Source organism: Piliocolobus tephrosceles, chromosome 5 (assembly GCF_002776525.5).
Source record: "Piliocolobus tephrosceles isolate RC106 chromosome 5, ASM277652v3, whole genome shotgun sequence".
Taxonomy (NCBI): domain Eukaryota; kingdom Metazoa; phylum Chordata; class Mammalia; order Primates; family Cercopithecidae; genus Piliocolobus; species Piliocolobus tephrosceles.
Genome location: NC_045438.1, coordinates 55,342,268 through 55,358,487, shown reverse-complemented (window position 1 = coordinate 55,358,487; position 16,220 = coordinate 55,342,268). Strand labels below are relative to the sequence as shown.

General features: G+C 35.3%; 1 protein-coding gene across 2 annotated transcripts in view; it reads right to left on the bottom strand.

The window, feature by feature from the left end:
• OPRM1 (opioid receptor mu 1) overlaps positions 1 to 15,903 on the bottom strand; it is a 128,745-nt gene extending 112,842 nt beyond the window's left edge. Inside the window, exon 1 of one of the 2 annotated variants that reach the window (XM_023206099.1) lies at positions 15,375 to 15,903. Coding sequence is in view for 1 of the 2 variants with exons in the window: in XM_023206097.1 (XP_023061865.1) it covers positions 15,845 to 15,891 (47 nt within the window). In the remaining variant the exon portion in view is untranslated. The remainder of the gene's footprint in view (positions 1 to 15,374) is intronic. The other variant, XM_023206097.1, reaches the window with a different exon arrangement.
• Between the last annotated feature and the right edge of the window lie 317 nt (positions 15,904 to 16,220).

The following is a 16,220-nucleotide window of genomic DNA, read 5'->3' as shown; positions in this document are numbered from 1 at the left end:
AAATGGGAGGAATAATTGCTTACTTATCAATAATAACACTCAATGAAAATGGACTAAACTCTCCAATCAAAACCTAATTAGTGGCTGAATGGATGAAAATCAAGACCCATTGATCTGTTGCCTAAAATAAACTCACTTTACCTCTAAAGATACATATACACTGACAATAAAATGATAGGAAAAGATATCCCATGTCAATGGAAACCAAAGAAGAGCAGGAGTAACTATACTTGTATCAGACAAAATAGATTTCAAGACAAAAGCTACAGGGAGAGACAAAGAAGGTTACTATATAATGATAAAGGGGTCACTTCAGCAAGCAAATATAACAATTTCAAATACATTTGCACCCAATATTGGGTACCCATATATACAAAGCAAATATGAGAACTAAAGAGAAAGATAGACCCCAATACAATAATAGCTGGAGACTTCAAAAGTCATCTTTCAACATCACACAGATCTTCCAGGCAGAAAATCAACAAAGAGACCTCACATTTAATCTGCACTATAGACCAAATAGACTTAATACAGAACATTTCATGCAACAGTTATAGAATACATATTCTTCTGCTAAGCACATGAATCATTCTCAAGGATGGACCATATGTTAAGTCACACAACAAGTCTTAAAACATTCAACAAAATTAAATATCAAGCATCTCCTCTGATCACAATGGAATAAAACTAGAAATCAATATCAAGAGGAATTTTGGAAACTGTACCAACACATGGAAATTGAACAATATATTCCTGAATGACCAATGAGTTAATGAAGAAACTAAGAAGGAAATTGAAAAAAGTCTTGAAACAAATGACAATGTTTGTTTGAACACAACCTGTGGGATACAGCCAAAGCAGTACTAAGAGGGAAGTTTGTAGCTATTAAGTGCCTACATTAAAAAAATTCAAATAAGCAACCTAATAATACATCTTAAAGAATTAGAAAAGCAAAAACAAACCAAAGATAAAATTAGCAGTAGAAAAGAAATAATAAAAATCATAGCAGAAATAAAACTGAAATGTAAAAAATAACACAAAAGATTAACAAAACAAAAAATGAGGTTTTAAAAAGATAAACAAAATTGACAAACCTTTAGCCAGACTGAGAAAAAAAGAGGGAAGATCCAAATAAATAAAAGCCAATGATGGAAAAGAAGACATTTGGACTGATACTGCAGAAATTCAAAGGATAATTAATGGTTACTATGAGCAACCATATGTCAAGAAATAGGAAAATCTAGAGGAAATTGACAAATTCTTAGACACATACAACCTACCAAGATTGAACCATGAAGAAATCCAAAACCTTAACAAACCAATAACAGGTAATGAGACAGAAGCCAGAATAAAGTTCTCCCAGTAAAGAAAAGCCCAGGACCTAATGGCTTCACTACTGAATTTTACCAAACATTTAAAGAAGAACTAATGCCAATCCTACTAAAACTGTTCTGAAAAATAGAGGAGGAGGGAATACTACCAAACTGATTCTATGAGGCACATATTACCCTGATACCAAACATGACAAAGTCACAGCAAAGAAAGAAAACTACAAGCCAAGACCTCTGATGAATACTGATGCAAAAGTTCCCATGAAAATATCAGCAACCTGAATTCAACAATATACTAAAAAGATAATTCATCATGACCAAGTGGGATTTATCCCTGGGATTCAAGGCATACACAAATCAATCAATGTGATACATCATATCAACAGAATGAAGACCAAAAAACCTATGATAATTATCACTTGATACTGAAAAAAGCATTTGATAAAATTCAATATTCCTTCATAATAAAAATCCTAAAAAAACTGAGGCTAGAAGGAGCATACCTCGACATAATAAAAGCTATATATTACAAACCCCCAGTTACTATCATACCAAATGGGGAAAAACTCAAAGCCTTTCCTCCAAGATCAGGAACATGACAGGGATGCTTATTTTCACCACTGTTATTTAACAGTATTGAAAGTACTAGCTAGAGCAATCAAACAAGAGAAAGAAAGTGCATCCAAATTGGAAAAAAAGAAGTCAAATTATCCTTGTTTACAGATTATATTATCTTATGTTTGGAAAACTCTAAGGATTGAACTAAAAAACAATTAGAACGCATCAACAAATTTAGTAAAGTTACACGATACAAAATTAACATACAAAAAATCAGTAGCACTTCTATTATCAATAGTGAACAATCTGAAAAAGAAATCAAGAAAGCAATTCCATTTACAATAGCCACAAGTAAAATTAAATACCTAGGAGTTAAATTAACCAAAGAAGTGACAGATGTCTATAATGAAAACTATAAAAAATGTAATAAAAGAAATTTAAAAGGACACCAAAAAATTGAAAAATAATCCATTTTCATGTATTGGAAGAATAAATATTGTTAAAATGTCCATACTACTGAACTCAATCTACAAATTTAATGTAATTTCCATCAAAATCCCAACGACATTCTTCACAGAAAGAGACATAATAGTCCTAAGATTTATATGAAACCACAAAAGACCCAGAAGAGCCAAAGCTCTCCAGAGCAAAAAGAACAAAACTGGAGGAATCACATTACCTGACTTCAAATTGTACTACAGAGCCAAAGTAACCAACAGTGTGGTACTGGCATAAAAACAGACACATAGACCAATGGAACAGAATAGAGAACCCAGAAACAAATCTACACACTTACAGTGAACTCAGTTTTTTACAAAGGTGCCAAGAACATACATTGGGAGAAAGACAGTCTCTTCAATAAATAATGTTGGGAAAACTGGATATCCGTATGCAGAAAAATGAAACTAGACCCTTATCTCTCACCGTATACAAAAATCAAATCAAAATGAATTAAAGATTTTAAGTCCTCAAACTATGAATCTACTACCAGAAAACATTGGGGAAACTTTCAAGGACGTTTGTCTGAACAAAAATTTATTGGTAGCACCACACAAGCACAAGCACCCAAAGCAAAAATGGACAAATAGAATCATGTCAAGTTTAAAAACTTCTTCACAGCAAAAGAAACAATCGACAAACTGAAGAGACAACCTATAGAATGGAGAAAATATTTGCAAACTACATATCTGACAAGAGATTAACAGAATGTATAGGGAGGTCAAACAACTCTATAGGGGATAAAATCTAATAATCAGATTTTTAAAATGGGCAAAAGAATTGATTAGATATTTCTCCAAAGAAGATATGCAAATGGAAAACAGGCATACGAAAAGATCATCACTGATGATTGATGATCAGCATTGATGACACCATCATTGATCATCAGAGAAATGCAAATCAAAACTACACTGAGATATCATCTCACTCCAGTTAAAATGGCTTATATCCAAAGAACAGGCAATAACAAATGCTGGTGAGTTTGCGGAGAAAGGGAACCTTCATAAACTGTTGGTGGAAAGTAAATTAGTACAACCAGTTTGAAAATTCCTCAAAAACCTAAAAATAGAGCTACCTCATAATCCAGCAATCCCACTGCTGGGTATGTACTCCAAAGAAAGCAAATCAGTATGCCGAAGAGATAGCAGCACTCCAATGTTTATTGCAGTACTGTTCCCAGTAGTCAAAATTTGGAAGCAACCTTAGTGTCCATGAACAGAAGAATGGATAAAGAAAATGTAGTATTTATATATATTAGAGTACCACACACCCATAAAAAAGAATGATACTTTCATTTGCAACAACATGGATGGAACTGGAGGTCATTACGCTAAGTGAAATAAACCAGACACAGAAAGAAAAAGTTCACATGTTCTCACTTATTTGTGTCATCTAAAAATCAAAACAAATGGACTCATGGAGATAGAGAGTAGAAGGATGATTGCTAGAAGCTGGGAAGAGTAGTCAGAGGGTATGGGGGACGTGGGGATACTTAGTGGGTTAAAAAAAAATCATTAGAAAGATTGTAAAAGACCTACTGTTAGCACAGGAAGGGCAAGAGCCCCCAAGGCTGTGGGGAGAAGGCTGGACCCCTGCACGGGAAAGGAGGGCAGAAGCCATGGGACGTGGAGCAGAGGGTCTTCTCTTCTTCAGGAGATTACTCTAGGATTTGAATCATCACAAGAGATTCACCAGAGGATTTTATACACTTGGCTGTGGCAGCAGACTAATTACACCACAGCACCAGGCTAAAGAAGAAAAATCACATGATCATATCAATAGATGCAGAAAATGCATCTAGCAAAACCAGCTCTCATTCATGATCAGAACTCTCAGCAAACTAGTGATAGAGGGGAGCTTACTCAACTTGATAATGAACATGTAAAAAAATCTTTCAGCTAACATCATACTTAATGGTAACACATTGAAGCTTTCCCACTAAGATAAGGAGCAAGGCAAGGACATCTCCTTTCACTAACACTTTTCAACATCATATTTATTGGAAGTCCTAGCTAATGCAATAAGACAAGAAAAGGAAGTAAAAAGTATACAGATTGGGAAGAAAAAAATAGAACTGCCTTTGTCTGCAGATGACATGATTATCTATGTAGAAAATCGGAAAGAATTGACCAAAAAACAAAACAAAACAACAACAACAACAACAACAAAACTCTCCTGGAGCTAATAAGCAATTATTAACAAGGTAGCAAAATTAGGTTGATATACAAAAGTTAATTGCTTTCCTATATGCTAGCAACAAACAAATGGGATTTGAGATTAAAAACAAAATCCTATTTACAATATTACCCCCCAGCTAAATACTTAGGCATAAAACTAACAAAAATATATAAGACCTTTATGAGGAATTCATAAAACTCTGATGAAGAAATAAAAAACTAAATAAATAGAGAGAGATTCCATGTCTGTGGATGGAAAGACTCAATATTATGAAGACATCACTTTATCCCAACTTGATGCATAGATCCAAGGCAGACCCGATCAAAATCCCGGAAAATAAATTCCTGAATATCAACAAAGTGATGCTTAAGTTTATAAGGACAGGCAAAAGAGCCAGTATAGCAAACATAATATTGAAGAAGCACAAAGTTAGAGGACTGTCACTATCCAACTTCAAGACTTACTATAAAGCTACAGTAATAAAGACAGTGTGGTATTTGCCAAAGAATAGAAAAATAGATCAATGGAACAGAAAAATAGATCAATGGAACAGAGCACAGGTATAGACCTGTATAAATACTATCACTGATTTTTGATAAAGGAGCAAAGGGAATACAATGGAGAAAAGATAAGTTTTCAACAAATGGTGTTGAACAATGGGATGTTCACACTCAAAAAGATGAATCTAGACATAGACCTTAAACTCTTCACAAAAATCAGCTCAAAATGGATTATAGACTGAGATGTAAAATGCTAAAGTATAAAACTCCTAGAATACAGCGTAGAAGAAAATCTAGATGATCTTGGGTTTGAGCTGAATATTTTGGATCCAACACCAAAGGCACAATCGGTGAAGGAAATAATTGATAAGCAGTACTTCATTAAATTAAAAACATTTACTCTTGTGAAAGCACTGTCAAGAGAATGAAGTGACAAGCCACAGATGGGGAGAAAGTATTTGCAAAATGCTTTTGATAAAGGACTGGTGTCCAAAGTACTCTAAAAACTTACCAAAGAAGACACACGCCAGGCAAATAAGCATATGAAACAGTTTTCAACATTGTATGCCACTAGTCAGTTGCAAATTAAAATGAGATACCACCACACACATATTAGAATGGCTCAAATGCAAAACATGAACACCACCAAATGCTGGGGCAGCAAGAACTCTCATTCATTGCTGCTGGGGATGCATAATGGTAGAGCCATTCACAGTGCCAATCATAATCCAAAAGACAAAATCCCAAATGCCATAATCTCAAATGCCTATAAACTGTTCAGTTGTGTTTTTATATTTCTCAAACAAACCTTCTTTGCAAATGCAAGTAAATGTCTTTAAAAATTTTTTTAAAATTACCTTTCCAGAATTATATTGTGATTTTGGTCTATCAATATTGGAATTTTGGGAATTTTAGACATTAGGGATTTTGATATTTTGGGATTTCAACATTTGATATTACAGCATTTAGAATGGCATCTTTCAGGAGTACGGCCCAAACCCCAGTCACTGTAGAAAACAGTTTGACAATTTCTTAAAAAAGCTAAATACCCAGCCACTATTGAAAACAGTTTGGCAATTTCTTAAAAAACTAAACATATTTTTGCCATACAATCCCATAATCATGTTCCTTGGTATTCACTCAGATGAGTTGAAAAGTTGTGTCTATATAAAACCTGCATACAGATGTTTATAGCAGCTTTATTCATAATTGTCAAAATTGGAAGCAACCAAATTGTCTCTCAGTAGGTGAATGGATAAACTGTAGTACATCCAGGTATTTTTCAGGGGTAAAAAGAAATAAGCTATTGGCTGGGTGTGGTGGCTCACGCCTATAATCTCAGCAGTTTGGGAGGCTGAGGTGGATGGATCACTTGCTCCCAAGAGTTTGAGACCACCCTGGTCAACATGGTGAAAACCCATCCTACAAGAAATACAAAAAGTAGTGAAGCATGGTGGCATGTGTCTGTAGTCCCAGCTACTTGGGGGACTGAGATGGGAGGATTGCTTGAGCCCAGAAAGGAGAGGCTTCAGTGAGCCATGTTTGTGCCTGGGCAACAGAGCGAGACCCTGTCTCAAAAAAAAAAAAGGAAAAAAAAGAAAAGAAAAAGAAACCATCAAGCTATGAAAAGACCTAGAGAAACTTTAAATGCACATTTGTAAGTGAAATGAGCCAATATGAAAAAGCTATGTACTGTATGACTTCAACCATATGACATTCTGGAAAAAACTAAACTATGGAGACAGGGGAAAGGTCAATGGTCGTGAGAGATTGGAGGGAGGGAGGAAAAAATGGGAAAAGTGTACAAATTTTTAGGGCAGTGAAACTATTCCATATGGTACTATAATGGTGAATGCATGTCCTTATATGTTTGTCAAAACCCATAGAATGTATAACACAAAAGTGAACTCTAATGTAAACTATGGACCTTGGGTGATAATAACATGTCAATATAGGTTAGTTGATTGTAATAAAGGCAAGAGGTATTACTTGTGGGGAGGCTGTGTGTGTGTGTGCATGTGTGTGAGGGAGCAAAGGTCATATGGAAATTCTCTGCACTTTCTGCTCTATTTTGCCATGAACTTAAAACTGCTCTAAAAATAAAGTTCATTTTTTAAAAAAGCATGCTATCAGTAAGCCCCCTACAAAACAAGATAGCACAACAGGGTGACTACAGTCAATAATAATTTAAGTGTGCATTTTAAAATTACTAAAATAATGTAATTGGATTGTTTGTAATGCAAAAGATAAAGGTGCAAGAGGTTGGGAGCTCCATTTGGCATGATGTGATTATTACACATTGCATATGTGTATCAAAACATACCATGTACCCTATAAGTATGTACACCTACTAGGCACCCATCAAACTAAAATTAAAAAATTTTAAAAATGGTAATATTATTAAGACATTTGTGATATAAGTAAAAACAAAATTTGTGGGGGAGAAATTATGTGTTCAGAAAGAGAAGATATTAAGAGGTTGGAGTGAGGTTCCTGGAAAATAGTCTAATGTTGGATATAAGGAAGGTGGGCCTTGAACCCAAGTAGAACGTATTTTGTTTAAATAGAACACACTTTGTTTTTCCGTGTAAAACATGAAGAGAAAGGTTACCCTGGGTCAGGGGATAGTAGTATTTTCAGGGGCTGAGTCTTCGTTCCCGAACCTGCAGTTTGGATAGGAGAAGGACATTGTGATTAGAAAAGAGTATCAAATATTTTCTCTTGGGGCAACATCACAAGACTTAATCTGTTTTTATTATTTACTAGGACAATAATCGATTTTGGTCTCTCACATTTTTGATATGCAGGGCCAGAAAAGACAAAAGAAAGGAATTAATGGGGCACAATAGAAATTGAGAAAGAATTTGGAACCCAGGGATGTATATTTTCTTCTTTTTGTTTGTTTGTTTGTTTGTTTGTTTTTGAGACAGAGCTGCGCTCTGTCACCCAGGATGGAGTGCAGTGGCCTGATCTCAGCTCACTGTAACCTCTGCCTCCTGGGTTCAAGTGATTCTCGTTCCTCAGCCTCCCGAATAGCTAGAATTACAGGTGCGAGCCACTATGCCTATCTAATTTTTTGTATTTTTAGAAGATACAGGGTTTCACCATGTTGGCCAGGCTGGTCTCAAACTCCTGACCTCAAGAGATCCATCCACCTCGGTCTCCCAAAGTGCTGGAATTACAGGTGTGAACCACTGTGCCTGGTCCCCAAGAATATATTCTTGGGAGAAAAAAAAAATCTCTTTGTTTATACCTGAGTGCCCGCAGCTGCATGTTAAACAAAAGTCAGAAGACTTTAGTGAATCTTTTGTCTGTGGTTTCCCTGGGGAGTGCTGTAAACCTACATTACTCTACATGGTGAAGAGTTCAGTGCCTCACACTTGGTGTGTAATCATGACTACGTGCTGTTTGATTGATTGATTGAACAGTTGGCTTAATTGACTAGGTGGTTTGAGTGGGTAGATGGTAAGGACCAAGCACAATTATATAGCAACATATCACTTCCACTTAAATGGTCTTGTTTGATGTTTTTGTTGAGCAGGAATTATTTTATTTCAATTTTTCTAATTCAGAAGCTGATGCTCAAATCATTCCAAAAACTTAACCATGGTCACCTGTATGAAAATAGCAGAATGGGAAATCGAGGAAGTTAAGTGCTGGGGAGGCTTTATGGCTCCTTCAGACTTCTTCCCTTTATCCCTTCTCATAACTTATGGGTACATTTTCTTGACTGTCTGCCAGACACTGTATTGGGTACTTTCCTTGAATAACCACGAGATAGGTTCTGTCCTAAGTCTCTGTATGCAGGTACGTGAGCTAGGCTCTGTGGAAGATGGAGTGAATGCCTTCAGAGACTATCCTCTTTAGCCATGGCAGTCTGCCCTGATCTCATGTACCCCTGTGCCCCAGTGCCATTAAAAGCCTACGAGAGATTCTGTCCATCATAAATACCTGGATTAAGACACATGACAAAATGTACTGTGACTGTATAAAATCTCAGGTAGATTTTTGGCTGTGACAAATGAATAATACTCACCCATTCATTTACTTAACAAATATTTATTGGGCATCACCTATTGGTCAGGCACTGGTACCAAATACTTAGTTAAAAGAGTAAAAACACAAAATCCCTGGTTTAATGGAGCTTACATTGCAGAGGGAGGAAAGACAGATGGAGTATGAGAAGGGAGAGGAAGAGACAGGGAGAGAGGAAGAAATTAGTTTCATGTAATGTCAGATGGTGATAAGTGCTAGGGAGATAAACAAGTCAACTTTGTGTCAAAATCAGCTTGATAGCCCAATGAAACAGTAAGCTAAGAAGTAAACTGAGATATTTATATTTGATTACATAAACAGGATCATATCGATTAAGGGAATAAATCCCAATCATTATTTCTGGATACAATCTGTAACCATTGTGGGTTTTTTCTGTTTGTTTTCAAAGAATTTTTTTCTGTTTATTTGGCTGGTGACCTGATTTCCAATTGAGAAACTCTCCACCAGACTCCATCTCTTTCTGCTGTATACTAGAGCTCCTATCACAGTGAAAAATACAGTCCACACGTGTGTGTTTTCACACATGCCAAAATAGCTGTTGTGTATTCCTAACTTTAGAAAATAACTAATGTCATATTACAAAAGTTGAATTAGAATTCCTAAACTTGAAAATAATTTTCAGCATAAGTTCTTCAAATTCACTTCTAAAAATTACAGGGTTACAATATGTTTTATCAGCAATTTAAATTCTTATCAGAGTCAGGTATACAAAGTAAAGTACCTTCTAAAGAAGTTTGGTTACTTTTTACTCACTGCCTTTTTCCCTTCTTCCCTCACTTAAAGGTAATTTAAAAATTTTGGTTTCTCCATAAATTGTTACCATAATGTATGTATTAACAGTATTTTCTCTTCTATCCTTAGGTAATTGTTGTCACACTATACAATTTTATCTCCTCTCTGCTTTCTTATGCTTTTTGTGTGTAATTTTATAACCTGCTACTTTAACATAGTTTCCCGTGATAGTACATAATGATATGCAGAGATATATTTCACCGCTTTTTATAATTGTAAACAATTTGTGTGTGTGTTTGGAATTACCATACTTTATTCAACCAGTACCTTATTAATGAACATTTGAGTTATTCTCTGACATTTGCTGTTCTAAACAGGAGTACAGTGAATTGCCCTGTGCATTTTGGATTTTTGCCAGTGTATCTTTGAGGTAGATTCCTAGAGTTACTGCTGCGTCAAAGGATACATGCATGTGTAATTTTGCTGGATATTATTAACTTTCTTTCCTTGGAAATTGTACATTTTGCAACTCTACAAGAAATATATATGAGTGTCTGATTCTTCATGAATTTGACAACAGAGTATGATTTCAATCTTGTGGATTTGTGCTGATCTAGTAGGTGAGAAATGATATCTCCATGTAATTTTAATTGCATTTCTCGTATCAGTTAGGTTGACTATCTCTTAGAGTTAAGAGCCATTTGCTTTTTTGTGAGATCTCTTTAATTTTCTATCCCATTTAAAATAGGGCTATGAGTCTGTTTTTTCTTTATTTTAGAAGATCTTTATATATTAGAGATATAGCACTTAGCTATTTTTTTCAGTTTGCCATTTGTCTTTATTTGCTTATGATTTTGCCATACCAAAAATATATTTTTATTTTATGTACTTGTATTCATCAATTTTTTCCTGTATTACTTCTGGACTTTGTTGTGGCAGTTTTCCCACTCTCAGATTATAGAATTTACCCATGTTAACTTCTAGTACTACAGTGTTTAATTTTTTAGAATTTACTTTTTGATTCCTTCAGAATTTATTCTCATGTATGATGTAAGAGACTGATCTAATTTTTGTCTTTTTCCATATGAATATCCAATTATCTCAATTCAGGTTACCAAAAAGTTCATCTTTTCAGCTTAGACTTGAGATTCCATCTTTATTGTATCCTATATTTTCTATGTATGTATGTATAGGTAACCAAGTTGATTTCTGAATTTTTAAATTTTGTTCCATTAGTCTCTCTGTCTTGTTACATAACACATTCTACACCGTTATGAGACTTTTAGTGGATTTTAGTAACAAGACTAGCCACTCTCTCCATATGTTTGTTTTCCCAAATGAACTTTATAATTAACTTTTCAAGCTTTAGAAAAGAAAAATCTGGTGGTTTTCAATGGTCTCATATTAAATTTCAAAATTACCTGGGGGATAACCGATCTCCTTATAAGGTTGCTTCTTCCTAAGTACGTGGTGTATCTTTTCATTTGTTTAAGTTTACTTTTGTGTCTTTGAAGAGTGTTTTCTAGATTTCCTCTAGTGATGTGAACATTTCTTGCTAAAATTTAGACTAGATGTTTTATATTGTTATACATTTTGGCTATATCAAATATGGTCTTCTTTCCCATTGTATCTTCAATTTAATTACATGTGCATGTAGGATATTGCTTTTGGCAGGCTTACTTTTTATACCCTATGCCTTATTCAATTCTCTTATTGTTTAAGGCACATTTTTTATTCTGGAGAATTTTAACTTCATTTTTGCATGGGGCTACATATCTTAAATTATAGTAATGGGAAAATTACTTCACTTTAAAATTCAAAACCCCGTAGACCTTTTAGAAATGCATACACCACATAAATGAAAGGATGTCTGTGCTCATTGGGCCCAGCAGTAATGTATTCAAGGACATAGCTTCTGGTGAAATCTCTGCTTAGCTGGGCTTTTTTTCTAAATTCAGCATAAGCAAATTTTAAATCACCTTACCTTCAATCGTCATTAAATTTCCCTTAAGGTACCAGGTATGTAGTTTTGTATATATGAACCTGCATGTCAAATTTATCAATTCCTTTCATTGTCTGTGTCTCTTAATATATATATATATTTTTTTTTAATGACAACCAGCAGCCTGCTCAGCTTTTTTGTCCATGGTAGGAAACCTCTTAAATATAAGGTTATGTTTTTCCTTCCCTCATAATCTTTAACTGGCTTCTCATCTTACTTAGAGTAAAATCAAGTTTCTTCAAATGGCCTGACAGGCCCTACAAGATTTGTGTCCCACCTCACTCCTCCGCCACCTCTGTGACCTCATTTCTACCACACTTCCCTCATTTCTTCCATACTGCCTTATGGCATCTGCACTTGAAATATTTATTCCAGATATTTCTGTGGCTCACTTATTGACCTCCTTAACGTGTCTTATCAGTTAGATCAAATAGATCAGTAACTTCTTTCCTGACCTCTCCTTTAAAGTAGCATCCACGCCATGGTAGATGCATCACTGGCCCCATTTCTTACCCTTCCTTGTCTCTATATCCTTTACTATCTGACTCTCCAGTTCCTTCTCTCAATGGGTAGGATGACCTGCCCTGTTCTTTGACTCTAGAATCAACAATATGACTTTCTTTCCCCGATAGAATGAGCTGGAAGTGACAGTGTGCTAGTGCAAGTCTAGGTCTCAAGAAGCCTTGGCTGTTTCCACGTGTCCTCCCACCCCTTCCAAAGCCTGATAACCTGCTCAGACTAACATGCTGGAGATGGAGACACATGCTGGTTTCTCCAGTCACCTTAGCCAGAGTCAGCTTTGATCCCCCTTCAGTGAGCCAACCCCCGCCAACATCAGCATAGTTGACAGATCTCAGACACATGAGCAATAAACACGTATTGCTGAAATGTGACAATTTTGTGGCAATAGTCAACTAATGGACACACTATTGATACTTTATTTTACTAAGCTTTATTAAACATTTACCATTATTCAACCTACTAAATTTTACTTATGTGTTTATTGTTTTCTACTCTTTGATGTTAACTCCATGAAGGCAGAAAATTTTGTCCAATATGAAATTGGTTCCCCATAAACATTTGTTGGATGAATAAATTCACAAATTATTTCTGTAACTTTTGCCAACATGCATTGATTATTTCAGGTACTTGAATGGCATTGCTTATAGAATTTGTCAGTTTATTTTCTCTCTCACACAGGAAAATTTAAATGACTAAAATGTAATGAACATAGCTATTTATAAGCTCTTCTTAGAATTTCACATACTAGTTTTTGAAAGTTTCCTGGCTGTAACTGGTTGATATTCTATGCATAACATCCTTCATTGTTATTGTTCTCTCTTGATTATTGGATAAATTTAAAAAGCAGGATTCAAAATGTTTGAGGCTCAAGGCTAATGTCCACTTGAAAACACTCTTCTTCTTTTTGGCAGGCCTAAATCATCAAGGATATGATGCAATAAATATTATGAAACAAATTCATTCATATGCTATTTGTGTCCTCCCCACCCCCACCAATCAAATTCATATGTTGAAACCCTATTCCTCAATATGATGGCATTTGGAGATGAAGCCTTTGGCAGGTGGTTGGGTCATGAGGGTGGAGCTCTCATGATGGGATGAATGTCCTTATGAGAAGAGACACAAGAGAGCTTTCTTCCTCTCTCCCTGCTGTCTGCCATGGGAAGACACAGCAAAGGATGGCTATCTACAAACCAGGGAGAAGGCACTCACCAGAAATCGTTCTTGGACTTCCCAGGCTCCAGAACTTTGAGAAATAAATTTCTGTTGTTTAAATCACCAGTTTATGGTATTCCATTATAGCAGCCCAAACTGATTGAGACACTTACATTTCATTCATTTTTGGAAAATATGTCACAGACTCTATTTTAACTTTTGAACATTGCTGAAAATTAATACATTTAAAGACAGGAAAAAATAATTGATGAAAATGTAATAGAAACAGAAATTGTGAGCAAAACTCTACCTTTGAGTTTAAGACTCCAGGTTGGGCACTATTGGCCACTTTAATCCTTTGGAGAGATAATACCTAAGAGGGCTTGGAAAACAGAATGGCACTATAAAGGCCACTGTTTTGCCCAAACTGGGAACTATAAAAATTTGTATTTTCAGCTTAAGTGTGCCCAATAGATCTAAAGGAAGGAAATACACATATCTATTCATGATCCAGAAAAGTTGATGATCCATTTACTGCTACTTTCTGAGGAGTAAAAATTCTTAATAATTTAAACATTGTGGAAAGCTTCTATTATGACAGTGATTAAATAACTAATGTTTATTTCTACTGAGCTTTACTTGCTTGAGATTATTTCAGAAATGTGTCAACTATTAAAACACAGCTATTAAAAATCATAGCTTGTTACATTTCTATTATTTAGCCCATAGTTAGGTCCAAACCTTTTGTCCAAACCTTTTGTTCAGTCCAAACCTTTTACTGAAGCAATGATTGTAAATACTCAATTCCATTGGTGTTATTGATTTGATCTCATCACATAACTGTTAAAAATGCAATTAAGGAAGATATTTCAGTTTTGGAAGTGGAAGTCCAATAAATTATTTAGTTGATAGTTGAAGTATTTCTTGAATTGCATGGAAAGTAGACTCACCTCGACTCTCAGAGTATCACCCTTTCTATTATTGAATGAATCTTTTTTCATATTGAAAGTTAAATCCAAGTTCTCTGAAAACATTGATGTGACATAATTTCAATAGTACCATCTGTATTAGTTGTCCATCTGTGAAATAAATAAATAAATGGGCCTGTATTGTGCTCATACTAGTGTCTGTCAAAGACGATTTCTTTTTGAAAAGAGGAAATGTTCTAAAACGGTCTACACAAAAATATAGTAGAAAACTGACATCTTTTTAAAAGTTGTGGTCAGAATAATTTTTACTTTTTCTTGAATATTCATGCAATTGAAAAATATGTATTTTTTCAATTAAAATTACCTGGGCTTAAATTCTTTGCATGTATGAGCATTGTGTGAATACACACACACATAGGTGTACAAAGATAATTATGCAGTCTTGAGGCAGTTTATATTTATACTAAAAAATACCACTTTTGTGAAACTTTTTAATCTCTCAAAGCTTTTCTTCTCTTTGCTATTGGCTGATTTTTGTAAATATTTAATTTCCTTAGCTGGGAGTCCTATATTTCTCTATAAGTCGTCCAAGCTGCCAACTCTGATAAAGTTAAGAAGTCACCATAGGAACTCTGAAATAATTTCTATAAAACCATAATTTGGCATAAATATCACTCCATGGCCACTCTGAGAAAGCACAAACATGCACACACACACACTTTATCATTTAACCCACACAATTGTTAACTACTATTTTTGTGCTTGGTAGTCCTCATTTCCTGCTCTTACATCACAGGGACAAGGTGGAATGTACAGCATTTAAGAGACGAGTGTCAAGTAGCCTTTACTCCTGCTCTTCCAGCAAATGCAATGAAAATGATTTCTTCAACAAAATAAATGAACTGTACCCTACCCTGGACCATGCTATTTCAGCATTGTGCCTTGTGCTGCTTCTCCTGCCACAATGCAAGAGGATATCAGAGTTCTGTGCTCCAGGTTTCCAGGAAACATTCTGATGGGATGTAAGGGCTGGTCCTTCTCATCGAATTAGATTTATTGCATGTAGCAACCACAAGACTAAGGGGCTGCAATTACAGGAAAAGCAGGAGCCCTTTTCTGTTATCTCAGAGCAGCCCAGTTCTGCACATCCACTTGACCGAATTCTCTTGTTTGTAGGAGGAAGGGGCAATTTGTGCAGGCAAAGTCACACACTGAATTCAGACCACACACTGAATTCAGAAGCCTGTCTGACCCAGCTGCTTTTTCTTGCTTGCTTTCCTATCTTCCTGTGAGTTTTCAGGATGCAAACTTAGTGCAGGCATACAATATTGTGACAGATCTCACTTCCTTTGAGCTCGAAGGAGTATTTTCCTCCAAATGAACCTGGAGGGCTTCCCAGCTTTGGTGCTGATGGATTTAGCCCTTGTCATTTTCTTTACAGGAAGGTAAACAAAGAGTTATTGGTGGGAAGGAAATCTTGAACAACAAGCAAATACATATGCAGTGATGAGCCAAAGACAATTTTGTTTTTGGATGAGATGATTTTGAAATTAAAATTCTAGTTACCTCTATTCAGATATAAGATCAAAACTGGTTTACGGTGATTTGACTGAGAAATATCTCTGCTCACTAAAGTAACTAGTAATACTCTATTAAAGGGGTGACCTTTCCAAATAGAGAGAGTCCATTTTTTTCTCAAGAGAAGATAATATACTAACACTTGTCATTTATGAAGGTCTATGGTCCAGGCACTGTTTAA